The sequence below is a fragment of the Protomyctophum bolini genome (assembly GCF_963924005.1).
Source record: "Protomyctophum bolini genome assembly, chromosome: 6".
NCBI lineage: Eukaryota > Metazoa > Chordata > Actinopteri > Myctophiformes > Myctophidae > Protomyctophum > Protomyctophum bolini.
This window is the reverse complement of record NC_137867.1, coordinates 15,678,010-15,691,199: the sequence shown is the minus strand read 5'-3', so window position 1 is coordinate 15,691,199 and position 13,190 is coordinate 15,678,010. Positions and strand designations below refer to the sequence as shown.

Sequence of the window (13,190 nt, the reverse complement as noted above, 5' to 3'; positions counted from 1 at the left end):
CAGAAGTGGCTCGGCTGTTTGAAGTGCTTTCACGGACTTGCTTCGGCTTGCTCCGTGGCATCATCCCACTGTTCTGTGACTGTATGTCCTGTCCTCTTCAAACACGGTAGTATAGTTGCAGGAATGCTACAAATGGAGTGATTGATGTGTAGGCCTGATCCACGTTATCATCACCAATATGTGACTACGTGGAGGCAGATAAAGGACATTATTTAAGGTTAGTAATAAATAACGTACATGCGTACGCATAGGGGATGCTTAAATACAGTCCCAGACCAGATGTCTAGCAAAAGCTTGACAGATGTTGCTAAAGACAGTAGCATAGCTGACTTTGAGTTTGAGATGCTTTTGTTTTAGTAACTAACGTACCCGGTAATTGAATACGTTAAATAAGGCGAGGCCTATCATGCTTGATGTGTTTTTGCTGGCAGGCCAGAAATGACATTGTTTAACTTTGTGCATCTAAAGTCGCTATTATATACTCGCTATGGTGTCACTGTGTGTATGAGCAGGTGCTTTGCTTAATGCAGAGATGACAGCATGCTGTGGTCTAGGTGTGTCAGGTATTATGTTGTTCTAGTAAGGTGAAGGTGCAGCACAGAAGCACAGGCTAATGTATTTTTCTTAACCACACCTTTTAGGAAGGGGTTCTCTAGAATGAAGAACATGTTGGCTGTTGACTGAAGTGCACTTTAAGAAATAAAATGAAGAGGAAGCTCCTACGTGGGTTCCTCTCCGAGGTATCCATCCGAATGGTGCTTTTGATTGTGTTCCTGTGAGTATGCCTTTTGTTAGATGTTTATGTTCTAATGATTCCATTATTAAAAATGGATTGTGTTGTTCCATTTGTAGTTACAAATGGTGTGTGTGTGTGTGTGTGTGTGTGTGTGTGTGTGTGTCTGTGTGTGTGTGTGTGTGTCTGTGTGTCTGTGTGTCGTATGTATGTGTAACACAGTGTAACAGAGCAGCTTCCTCCATTCAACCGTGAAATCCAGGCAGAGGAGGTGTGGTTGTATAAGTTCCATCGTGTGGAAAGGGACCATGTACCCACCTCTCTTATGTTTGTGAGTATTATACACTTGTGAGGTTTCTTGATATAAATATCCTCCTGCTGGTTTCTCTTGTAAAGCATGAAAAGTCTATGAACATTTATTGGTGCAAATGTAACGCCTGGCCTGGGATGCAAACAAAGGTCTCCCGTGTAGAAGGCTCAAATCTTGTCCACTAGACGAAAGGGACTTTCATATAGCCTGGGGGAGATATTCGACTTTTATAGGTCATCAGACTGAGGCTGTGAGCCACTCTGCTACACAAACACAAACAAGCCATTTATTGAGATAGGTTTGAGTGGGTTCATCTGTCCTCTCTTCCAGTTCTCTTTTTGAGAGGCGATAGCCCCTCCTATGTCCAGCTTTTGGTGCGTGTAACCCAAATTTAAACCACAAACATTAAATTGACAATGAATGGACAATTTTGAATGTTTGTTTAAACACAAACATTGCATAACACAAACATTGATGACAAAGACTGAGCGCCCCTCATCCACACGGGGGTGTGATTTTTAAAATACATGGGCAAGAATGTAATGGGTATTGTAATTTTGTTGGTATATATTCCTTTTGTGTACGGTACTTGATTGTTTTCTTTTTTAACTGTTTTTAAGTGTTACGTATTCTTAGTAAAATCTCCTGTGGTCAGGTGGTGAAAATTAGCAATTGTGTGAACACACTGTAAGCAATACATCTGCTGGTTGTACAATTATGCAATGTGATTGTGATGTCCATATACAAAAAAAGAAAGGTGATTATTTGTGTGAACTGCAAATCGCACTTCATGAGTTTTAGAGAAAGAAACCTGAAAAATGTGTCTGCACACTAATCACCAATAAACCTTTATCGTGGCATCCATATTGACAAATAGGGTAATCCGGCTGCACAATATATTGTTTCAGCTTTGTCATTTTATGTACAAATGTGCAATAGTTAGATTGCTAAGGATGCAATGTAATTAAGGCAAATTGAACCTGTATTGTACTGTATACCTGTATGAGTAGTGAGAAATAAACCTTCTTGATTCTTCTTTTCTATTGATTGACGGCTGGTTAAAGTTCACCAATGTTGAACTCTATTGATGGCTAGAAGACTATTTTTCAGGTATTCTCTCAAAACCTCATCACTGGGTGTGATTTGTAGTTGACACAATCCCTTTTTCAGCTGATATATTTTAAAAGATAACTCTCTAACTTAATGTTTATTTTCTATTTGTCTTTGCACCAGAGTGTGGCGTGTTTCACCCCTCTGATAGTAATCATGATGTTCACCCTCCTGAAGAGGGTCGAGAGAGGAGACCTCAAGGAAGCATCCCTAGGTAAGGATCATCAATGGTTTACGGAAATTGTATTAAACTGGAAATAAAGGCACATACAGTAAGAAGGGAAGGATGACCGCGAGTCTGAGATTGATTAAGTTGTATTCTCGGTCTTCCTCTCACCTACAGCTGTGACTCTGACTCTGGTTTTGAATGGTGTTTTCACCAACGCCATCAAGCTGGTCGTTGGCAGGTGAGTTCATTCTGGAGCAAGCATGTGTGTAATCTATAAATCTACTATGTAAGCAGTTGTCTTGCACCAGCGCACCACAAAATTCAGTATTGTGATGGAATGTCCCTGTCCCAGGCCACGACCAGACTTCTTTTACCGATGTTTCCCAGACGGTCAGATGAACCTGGAGATGCACTGCAGCGGTGACCCAGATGTCGTCATGGAAGGAAGGAAGAGCTTCCCCAGTGGACACTCCTCCTGTAAGAGAGTTCCCTGTCCCTGTTCGCATATTAACAGTCACAAAGGAAACGATAGGGTATTTAGTGTGTGTTTTTGTTTTTAAAGGGCATAGAGTAGGTTAATAGTTTCAAATGCAAATACGTATTTTCAGTGCTTCTCATGGGTCTCATTCTGTCTCTTTCCCCAGTTGCCTTTGCTGGGTTGGGTTTCACAGCGCTGTATGTGGGAGGTAAACTGCGGTGCTTCAGTCCAGGGGGCCAAGGCAGGGCATGGCGGCTGTGTGTCTTCCTCACCCCGATACTAATCGCATCCATGATAGCCCTCTCCAGAACCTGTGACTACAAGCACCACTGGCAAGGTGTGAGCCTAAACATTTAAAATAATGTATTGTAAAAAAGGGTAGTGCAATAAAAAAAATATGATATTACCGGTAGTCTTAAATATTCTAATCATAGCATATGATGCATATTACACATGCATGAAATAAAAAGAGGTCTAGGTCCATCTTCCAGCTAGGCACAAAGAATAAAACCAGGTAATGTCCCCATGCTCAGATGAATAATGATATGATTGTTCTGTTCTCTCTCTCTCCTCCATGCAGATGTTTTGGTAGGATCTCTGCTGGGATTTGCATTCGCTTGGTTGTGTTACAGACAGCATTATCCACCGCTACAGGACCCCGACTGCAACAGGCCTCTACGTCATAGAGAGACAGTACCCGCTGCACAGGAACGCAAATTGGCCAACTCCAATTACATCTTGCCCCTGTAGAAAGCACTGTAACTGGACAAAGTTGCCGTTTTTGTGAAATTTGTAATAGGCCACTTATCAATTTTCCCACACACTTACTGTACAGAACTTCAGATATACACAACTGCTAATCAGCTCAACAAAACACTAGACAAATAGCCCACTGCCTTTTGTGTTCTTACTAACTTCTTGTATAACAGTTCCTTAACCAAAGGCACTGCTTGAGAGTTTCTCCAAGTTTTATCTGTTCTTGAAGACCAGGGTAGAAATTGTAGATCTGATTTGTCTCGATGTTTCTTTTCCTTTTCATCTTGAAATGATTGATTGAGATGAGTTTTTCTGCACACTACCGTATTCTAAATACAATCCTGTCTTTGTTTGCCCTTGCAATTGCATCATATAGAAAACATCTTGGGCACTTGCCACTCCTGTCTAGTGCTTTAAATATCTGTCTTCCTAAGCACATGAATGTCACCATATTTCCATTAACAGATTTTGGAATATCACTTTTTGCAAAGCCTTCAGTGTTTGGTTTTTACACCAACATCAACTAGGCTGCAAATTTGGTAATACTGTAAAGTTGTAGTCTCAGGCTTTGGCCTGGTTCTATTACTGCGACCTAGACCCTTCTCCTTACCTATTCAAGCCCTTTTGAAGTGCTGACTATTAGCACTTTTTCCACTGTATTGTACCAGCTGCATAATATCAGGTGGTTGGGGGTAAGACATCATCCAGTAGGCAGGAGTAGATTGATAGGAGCTGAAATGGAATCAGACCCTTCTGTTGAAACTGTGTGGGGTTGGTCTGACTTTAAAGGCCTAACCCCTCCTGGTATGTGGTGCTAACTTTCCACTGTTTCTGCTGCTGAGGTTTTATATCCTGTTCGTAGAAAAGAATATTCTCAGCACTTACAGGGGAGCGACGCGTTCATTGTTTCTGCTATTTATGTCTCGGGGTGTTTGTGTGCTGTTTCTTACTGTCAACAGATTGATGGACAGACAAGCCACAGCTCAGATGATAGTTTGGTTTGTTCTTTATGTTTCCCTTTTTGTCCGGGTCTTTCTTTTTTCCGGATGGTCTTACACAGGAACTTAAAAAAAGCAGCCATTGTATCGATCCACATGAAGCCTTTGGATCGAAGCACTTTGTTCATTGCTGTGAATTGAGCAGAAGCAATCGGATCACATGGTTTTAGACCAAATGGTTTGGCAGAAACAACAGACTACTTTGTGCCTTTGTTTATTGCATTGCGCAGTGGTCCTCTGTTAACCAATTGACCATATTTACACTGATCATGGTGGGGAATATTTTCTTGATTTTTTTTTACAGTATGTTCTAGAAATTACTTGGGTCTGTATCTTAGCTCATGATTGTTTTGCAGTCTATTGATGTGAAGCGGTGCCATTTCAATATGTCTAGGTTATGTTTAAAATTTGACATGCTGCCTTTTATCATTTACCTCAAATGTTTTTCAGTTCTTTCTCTAGATTTAAATGTGTATTTGATGGGTACAAAATGTTTCCAGTTAAGGGGATAAAGCCACAACTTATAACCGAGTGAGCGGCAGTTGGGAAACTGAATTAGAAACAATATTTTACTGATGATCATTGAGACCAATATTTTATGTCAGTTTCCTTTTGTAGATCTTATTTGTGCGATAATGCACAAGTCATTAAAAGTGCTATTTAATTTATTTGCGTTTTGGGCATAACGGAATTAGCTTGATTTAGATTATTTATGTGTACAAACAATATTTCACAATTGTGGGTAGATGCTATACCCCACTGCTCTGAGTAAATACTGTAAATGATGTCATCATGCATGCTCCACTGGTAAAGTATACTATACTCTTATTAGGTCATCATGCCTGACCTTGGTATCTACAGGCCCTAAAGCAACTCCTTATTTCTCTGGTGTGATTTTATTTTTTTCTATATATTTTTCTTTCAGATGAAGGTAGGGTTTCTAAGATCCCAAATGAATCATGATTTCTTTCAGATTTGCTACTGTGGTCAGGGGATTAAAAAAAAAAATTGTCATGCTGATTACCATAGCTTGTTGGACATTGGATTGTTGGATTTTTACATGGTTGCTCCCCGTGTCACGCACCAAAATAAATCGACAAGTTCACAGTGTTTTGCACTGCAACACGTGAGCTTGTAGATCGTGTATTTTGGGTGTGCAACAGCAGCGTGCAACTAACTAAAACAACCTTAAACACCTGCTCCTGTGGACACAGTATCCTGATTGTACATGTGATGCTTTTCATGAAACTTGTTTCTAAATAAACTTCTCAAATCTTTGCATAGTCAGTTTGCTTATTATGAACCCTGATATGGCTTATCATGATCATATAGCATGTGGTATATGAAATAGTTTTTTGTTTAAAAAGCTAATCTTATAAAACAATATAGGCCTACCAGATTTCCTGCTCATTTACCGAACTGTAATCATGTTTGCCCTGTAGACCTTTTGCTATAATTTCTAATTTAATTTTATAGAGGAAATCTTGATACAATTAAATATTAATCTTCAGAATTATAGAATATAAAGAGGTCTGCAAGGCAATACCCAAGTGTACGAAAATACATTGCAGCTTACTTTAGTTAATTAAACGCTAATAACTTCTGGCTGATATCAACTTAATTACCGGTATGTTCATTTGGGGAGAAAAGTTGCCTGCCAGGCAGACTGGCAGAGCCACTATGGTTCTCAAAGGGCTTCAGGGGTCCTTCTTGAAGGGGTTCCAGGGGCGGGGGGCGCCCCCCCCCCACCACTTTTATTTTACCCTATTTTCTAAATATGCATATTCAGAAATAGCTGATCTAAGCTCATGGCACAAGCTGAGCTTGTAGATCAGCTCTTTTGGAAAAATCTTGGAAACGTATGTAAACTGATTCTGGATCGGTTTGAGTGGAGGCTGAACAACCCGGTCTTCGGGGGTTGTCTTTACAACAAGTAGCCAATCAGACGCTATCTGTACTTGCCCCACCAGTTCTGATTGGTTGGATGTGACGTATGGTTTTGGCGGCACATTTCTAACAAGGAAGAAAGACGGCAAAGGCTCTGACAACACTGTTATTATTTAGCGAAATATTTTTCGCTCTATGGTGTTTTATGTTTTTTTCCACCGTCGTGAAGTCTTTTAAATATACATTATCACATTGCGGATATAATGTTTGTTACGGACATAAGAAAGGAGTTTTACGATGTTGTCGCCAACCAGGTGCGTGTTCTTGTTTATGCTAAGTTAGCTAATGCAAGGTATTTAGAAATGCGTATAATACACTGACGTTTCTTTCCCCTGAAACATTACAGAGAGTCGCCATTCTGGTTTCATCAGACATCGATGCTCTTTGTGCCTGTAAAATACTGCAGGTAAAGTAGTGGTGGGTTGGAGCTGTGATGATTGTTGTTAATAAACTGCCACGATGTAGCTGTCTTGTCTTGGAGATTTAAAATGTATTCATTGTCAGTAAAAAAAAAAATCTGTATTAAACTGACCTTGTTTACTCTTCGTTAGGCACTTTTCCACTGTGACCAGATCCAATACACGCTGGTACCAGTTACAGGCTGGCAAGACTTGGGCACTGCTTTTCTTGAACACAAGGATCAGGTAATTGCCAAATTGGTGTTTTGTGAACAAAACAGCGAATGGACTTGAGTAAAAATAACTAATGTAATGTGGCTGATGATCAGAAAGAGCTGTTGATTGTTCAATCGCACTGAAAATTATTTTTGCAATGCATACTTGTTTGTTTATGGCTGCACCTCATCAATGCATACTTTGTTTATGGCTGCACCTCATCAATGTATACTTAGTTTGTAAAACTGACTTGTTTTGTTTTCGTAGTTTCGTTTTTTTGTTCTGATCAACTGTGGGGCCAACGTTGACCTCCTGGAGACACTCTTGCCAGATGAAGACTCCATCTTCTTCATTTGTGACACCCATCGGCCTGTGGATGTGGTCAATGTCTACAATGACAATCAGGTGGGATAGCAAAGTTATTTTTTCTTTTGCATTTCTATAGCGCTTTTCTACAAAGCAATGTACAGTGTGTGCTACTATTCAGAATAAGATAATGTAACGCACATCCTCCGGTCTTGGTGCTGAGCCAAACTGTTAAACAGAAAACATAGACAAAAGTAGGGGCTCGCAACTCACTTTGTATGCTCCAGACATTTTTTATTCACGAACACAGCAGGCAGGAAATACGTTTTGACCAGTATAGGTCTTTCTCAAGTATCCATTCACACACACGTCACAGACACACCAATGTTGGAGGTAACATGCAAGGCAGGCACCAACTTCCATCCTTCTCAAGGATACCAACACCAATCTTAGAACCCATCGTCAAAATATTAAGAAAAAACAGCGCCCTCTTTTCCTTGAATTTGACGGAGTCAACAGTCTGTCTCGACTCAAGTGACTACTTCATCACTAAGCCAGTGCCAAGTAGAGAGCCAGCTGCTCTACAGTACCTCCCAACACATTTTCTTCTATCGATTTCTGAAAACCTTCAAATTCTTATTCAGAAAAAAACAAAACATATATGATGTTGCTAGATGTATAACAATAACTAATGAGACACGGGTAGCATTCGGATTCAAAGTTAAAATAACGTGTAGGTGGCACAAGGTATCAATGCGAATAATCGAGAAGCATTTTTTTTAAAATATACATATTTTACAATATCAATCAACCTTCATGAAAAAACATTATTCTTTTTAATAATTGACTAAATCGATTAGTAGTATTCTATACTTGGTCCTACAACAGTGTTGTTCTCTTCTACTAAAGAGCCACTGCTGTATATCTTTTTCTTTTTTTTCTATAACACATTTCAAACAAACTACCGTAATACTTAGTGCTTTACAATGCTTTACAATTTAGAACCAATTAAGAAAGGGTGTAAATTAAAGTTAAATAAAAAACAATATGCCCAACCATATCATTTTTCAGTATTAAATTAAATTGAAACGGATTGTATTTTATCCTGGTTGTGTTGATTCCTTGTATTGACCTGAGTAGATATTACCATTTCTTCCCTCCTTTGTCTTGTGTTCTTAGTACACTTATGTCCTGTTAACACAAAACCGATCTTACTGTGTCGTGTTAAGCCTCACAAAAAGCCTTGGAATCCCATGTCAGCAGGTATGGTATGTTAACATGTACAAATCTATCTTGTCTTTCCTTCCCACAGATCAAGCTTCTGATCAAACAGGATGATGACCTGGGTGTGCCCTCCTACGATGACATCTTCCGCGATGAAGATGAAGAGGGAGATGACTCTGGGAATGAAAGTGACGAGAGCACAGAGCCTTCTGGGAAGCGCAGGAGATTTGAAGACGTGCGTGTTAATAGTTTTTGAGGGGCACACGTTTTCATTCGTGTGTATGAGAACGGAATGTGTTTGTAGCACGGAATGTGACGATTTGATTGGCTGATGTATTCACACGAGTGATTTTTATATTCATACTCGCAAAACACTGATCTGCTGTAAATACAGTGATGCTAACTAGCGGCTGTATCATTTGCCATCATGTCATTGTAGGGAGCAGTGGAAAGGAGGATTGAACGGCAGAGGGCGAAGAGAGAATGGGAGGCACGCAGGTAATATATATTGTCTTAGGAGGAGGAGGTAACAAATGTTCATAAAGCACAGTGCAGACGTTAATGTTAACTTCCGTGCTCATTTCACAGACGTGAGATCTTGTTTGACTATGAACAGTATGAATACCATGGTACCTCTGTGAGTATATATACATTTATTTTTGTTCACCCTTTCTATTAGCTTTATTATAGGCTAATGTCTCTAAGAAACCCAATTGTTTAGAATCTATTTGTTTTTAAATGCATTCCTCTTGTCAGGCTGCAATGGTGATATTTGAGCTGGCCTGGGTGTTGACTAAAGATACCAAGGATATGCTGTGGTAAGCTATTGCTGTATTGCATTTGTGGCTTTTAAAGAAGCATTCAAATATCTGAACTGTATACATGTGAGACATTGCCTTAATTGTGCACTATTATGATTGTTTTTATAATTGTGATGCACAGCAGTGTGGAATCTGAGACAAATTGTTTTGGTGTTTTGCAGGTGGGCTATCATTGGCCTGGCAGACCAGTGGGTTCATGATAAAATCACAAAGTAAGTAATATGCCAAGTATAATAATGTTTACCATTTCCAAATGTAGTTATATACATAAACTAATTATACTAACTTCTCTGTCATCTTGTCTAGCAATATCATTTTCACATTTTATATTTTGGAGGAATGCAGTCACACACTTGCTATGCTAAATAAATCTTGTTATAAAGCTACCAATGTTTTGACGAAAGTTGTGAATTGCAATATACATAGCGCATGATTTTATCTGGACACCCATGTCAACATGCTGTCTGTCCCTCATCTATGTCAGCATGAAGTATGTGACAGACATCGCCACCCTGCAGCGTCACGTCTCCCGTCACAACCACAGGAACGAGGACGAGGAGAACTCCCTCTCCATCGACTGCATGAGGATCTCTTTTGAATACGAGTATCCTGGATACACTAGCATGACAACATTTTACCCTGGTCCAACACTTCACTGTTCACATGTTGTAACAATCATTGGTGCCTATGTGGTTGCGTCCTCTCCCCCTCTCTTGGTGTTTTTCTTTAACTGTGGCATCCCAGTCTTCGTCTGACGCTCTACCAGCACTGGTCTCTTTATGAGAGTATTTATAACTCTAGCTACACGTCCTGCAACTTCAAGCTGTGGTCTCTGACTGGACAGAAGAAACTCCAGGAGTTCCTAGCAGACATGGGGTGAGTCCTAGGATTCATCTAAAAGGTACTTTATTGTATGGTGCCAGACTGCATAAACACTGACAGTATTTCAGTCATCAGCAGGTTGTATTGATTTAATGCGATAAGGATTCAATGTTTATGGAGCAGGAGTTAAGCATTGCCTTCTCTGCCACGGAACCTGAATTAAATAATAGAAATAACCTGACCTGCTGAATTGGATGTTGGGACCATATGCTGTGTTTCTCACTAGCACTTGAATGTTTTGTTATCTCTTCTCAGTTTGCCATTGAAGCAGGTCCGTCAGAAATTCAACTCCATGGACATGTCAATCAAAGAGAACTTGAGGGATGTTATAGAGGAGTCTTCTAATAAATTTGGGTATGGTCATAGATACATTTACAAAATAAATGACAGTCAAACTGATTTTTAAATAATACATTTACAGTATTTACTTCTAAGTGAAGGTTGTTGCAATTCTCATTGTATGTGTCACACCCACGCAACAGTATGAAGGACATCCGTATCCAGACGTTTGGTGTTCACTTTGGCTTTAAGAACCGTTTCCTGGCCAGTGATGTTGTACATGCTGCCACTGCCTTGCTTGAGAACACAGAGAAAGATGAGTGCGCCAGCGACAACTTCATAAAGGCTCTCGACTGCCTTTCCAGGTATATTTCACAGGAATTCATGCAATGAGTCACACAACCTTTTCCCCTATTAGTGTTTATTAGTGAGGGTGATTGTACTGCTTGTCACAAAAAATGCATAAAACATGTTTTGCAGGAGGGAAGAGAAATTGACTAAAATTGTGTAAATTCGATTTTCACATAGTGTAGTATCAGCAAAATATGATAATATGTATCTGAAGTCAAACTATTTTCTCCCTGTCTCGCCATGCAGGAGTAACCTGGAGCGGTTACACTTGGGCATTAACATGGCCAAAAAGAAGCTGATGGCCATCCAACAGACGTTGGCCAGTTGCATTTGTACCAATCTCATCGTGTCCCAGGGACCATTCCTCTACTGCTACCTCATGGAGGTCGGTGCATGTCTGTGTTACAATTGTATGTGTACTGCCTTATACACACTCTGCAAACTCTTAATCCTTTCTTCCATTATATACATATAGGGCACCCCAGATGTGAAGTTGTTTTCCAAACCCATGGCCTTAACTCTGCTCAGCAAGTACCTCCTGTCAGCTTTTGTCCGTTCTGTGAGTTTCCCGAGGCGCATCGCCATCCAAACACTGAGAGGAAGTTTCTCTGCTTGTGAGCGCAGTTGTTAAATTCTTAATTTCTTCCTCTCCTCAATCAGACGAGGAACAAGCGCTGTAGGCTGCTGCCCCTGATCATGGCTGCTCCCTTGGATGTGGAGAAGGGCACGGTCATCATTCTGGGCATCCCTCCAGAGTCTGAGACCTCTGACAAGAAGAAGTAAGGCTCCTCTGAGTTGAGCTGCATTCTCTCTCTCTTTATTTCTTTATTCTGTGCATCTATTTTATATGCATTTGATGACTGAAGTGTTTCCCTTTTACTAGTTTCTTTGGCCGGGCGTTTGAGAAAGCTGCGGAGAGCACCAGCTCCAGAACACTCCATGACCACTTTGATACATCAGGTATGTTTCAAGCAAAGTCTCAAACTGATAGCTGTCATAATGTTGCTTTGATTCATTGATTGATTGACTGAATACTTTATTAATAACAGGTTTGATTGAGTGAGTCCTGGGGGGCTTCTTTCCAATGTGCTCCATTGATTTTCTTCACATTGGCCTCTAGATGGCAGCCCTTAATTGCATTCATTTAAACTTCAGACCTCTGAAACAATCACTACTGAGTATTCATGTGATAACTGTCAGTGTATAATTAAGTGCATTATGCTGTTGTAAAATTTCCATCCAAAATCTGTAGCTGTCAGTTTTTTCTATTGATGGCTATGATTTAAATTCTAAACATTTAAAATGTACATTGGACATGCAGTACTTCCTCGATGAGGCCTCGATGTGGATTCACATGTTGATATATAACAGATTTCCCCCAGACTGCCTATTGATATTCAAGTGATTCAGATTAATAGTATTATACTCTATGTATTTGTAATAAACCTCTCCCAATGATGTCTTATTACAGTAACTTATGGTAAGGCCGACATGCCACTGATATGACGGGTAATTTTAGTCATACACTTCTGTTCTGACCCATTTTCTTGCTCTTCAGTAATTGAACTGAAGACTGAGGACAGGACCAAGTTTCTGGATGCACTGATCACCCTCCTGTCATGAGCATTCGTCACGCTCAGTGGGCACAAGGGCAGGCCGCTGGAAGCGCTGCTGAATTGTACCTTACAACACAATGACATCTGGCCAGGAAACATCAGGAGTGTGATTGCGATCACCCTTAGTGCCAAATGAGGTAGAAGTCACCATTATTCAGTATCTGTGCCTGATAATTGGACTATATTCTGTATCAGTGCGTGGTTTAATTTTTATGAAATGTGTCGATATATCCTTTATCATGCGTGTGCTATTTTTATTTGTCATCAGATTTATGTGTATATTGTACAGTGATGTGTAAATGTAGTGTTTTAAATGTTTACTTTTGCTTTTAAAATGCTTGTGAATACAGTGATGCCTTTTTTCTTTTCTGTGTAAGTGATGTTTGACAAATACCCTTTTACATGTTTAATAAATCATTTTAACAGCACATAGAATTGCTTTTATTATCTTTATCATATTATGGATATTGTTAGGTGTTCGTGAGAACAACCCAAATCACCTCTGGTAATGGTAGGTATGAATTGGATCACAAATCAGCATTACACTTGGAAAAATGCTTACTTGCCAACAATTGATAGAAAACCAACATTGTCCA

General features: G+C 39.8%; 2 protein-coding genes across 2 annotated transcripts; both read left to right on the top strand.

The window, feature by feature from the left end:
* The first annotated feature begins 80 nt into the window (after positions 1 to 80).
* plpp5 (phospholipid phosphatase 5) lies at positions 81 to 5,831 on the top strand. The gene is made up of 8 exons (XM_080765119.1): positions 81 to 217; positions 642 to 775; positions 956 to 1,064; positions 2,277 to 2,367; positions 2,497 to 2,560; positions 2,675 to 2,799; positions 2,967 to 3,137; positions 3,381 to 5,831. The coding sequence occupies exons 2-8, from the start codon at positions 705 to 707 to the stop codon at positions 3,548 to 3,550; spliced, it is 801 nt and encodes a 266-aa protein (XP_080621245.1). The 5' UTR covers positions 81 to 217; positions 642 to 704; the 3' UTR covers positions 3,551 to 5,831.
* A 761-nt stretch (positions 5,832 to 6,592) lies between these two features.
* On the top strand, positions 6,593 to 12,974 carry cdc45 (CDC45 cell division cycle 45 homolog). Its single transcript, XM_080765581.1, has 18 exons — positions 6,593 to 6,755; positions 6,848 to 6,907; positions 7,053 to 7,145; positions 7,383 to 7,520; positions 8,734 to 8,880; positions 9,085 to 9,143; positions 9,234 to 9,282; positions 9,402 to 9,463; positions 9,628 to 9,678; positions 9,951 to 10,070; positions 10,211 to 10,342; positions 10,604 to 10,702; positions 10,831 to 10,992; positions 11,225 to 11,363; positions 11,454 to 11,537; positions 11,639 to 11,757; positions 11,862 to 11,938; positions 12,537 to 12,974. Exons 1-18 carry the CDS (start codon positions 6,705 to 6,707, stop codon positions 12,599 to 12,601), a joined length of 1,707 nt encoding a protein of 568 aa, XP_080621707.1. The 5' UTR covers positions 6,593 to 6,704; the 3' UTR covers positions 12,602 to 12,974.
* The last annotated feature ends 216 nt before the right edge of the window (positions 12,975 to 13,190 follow it).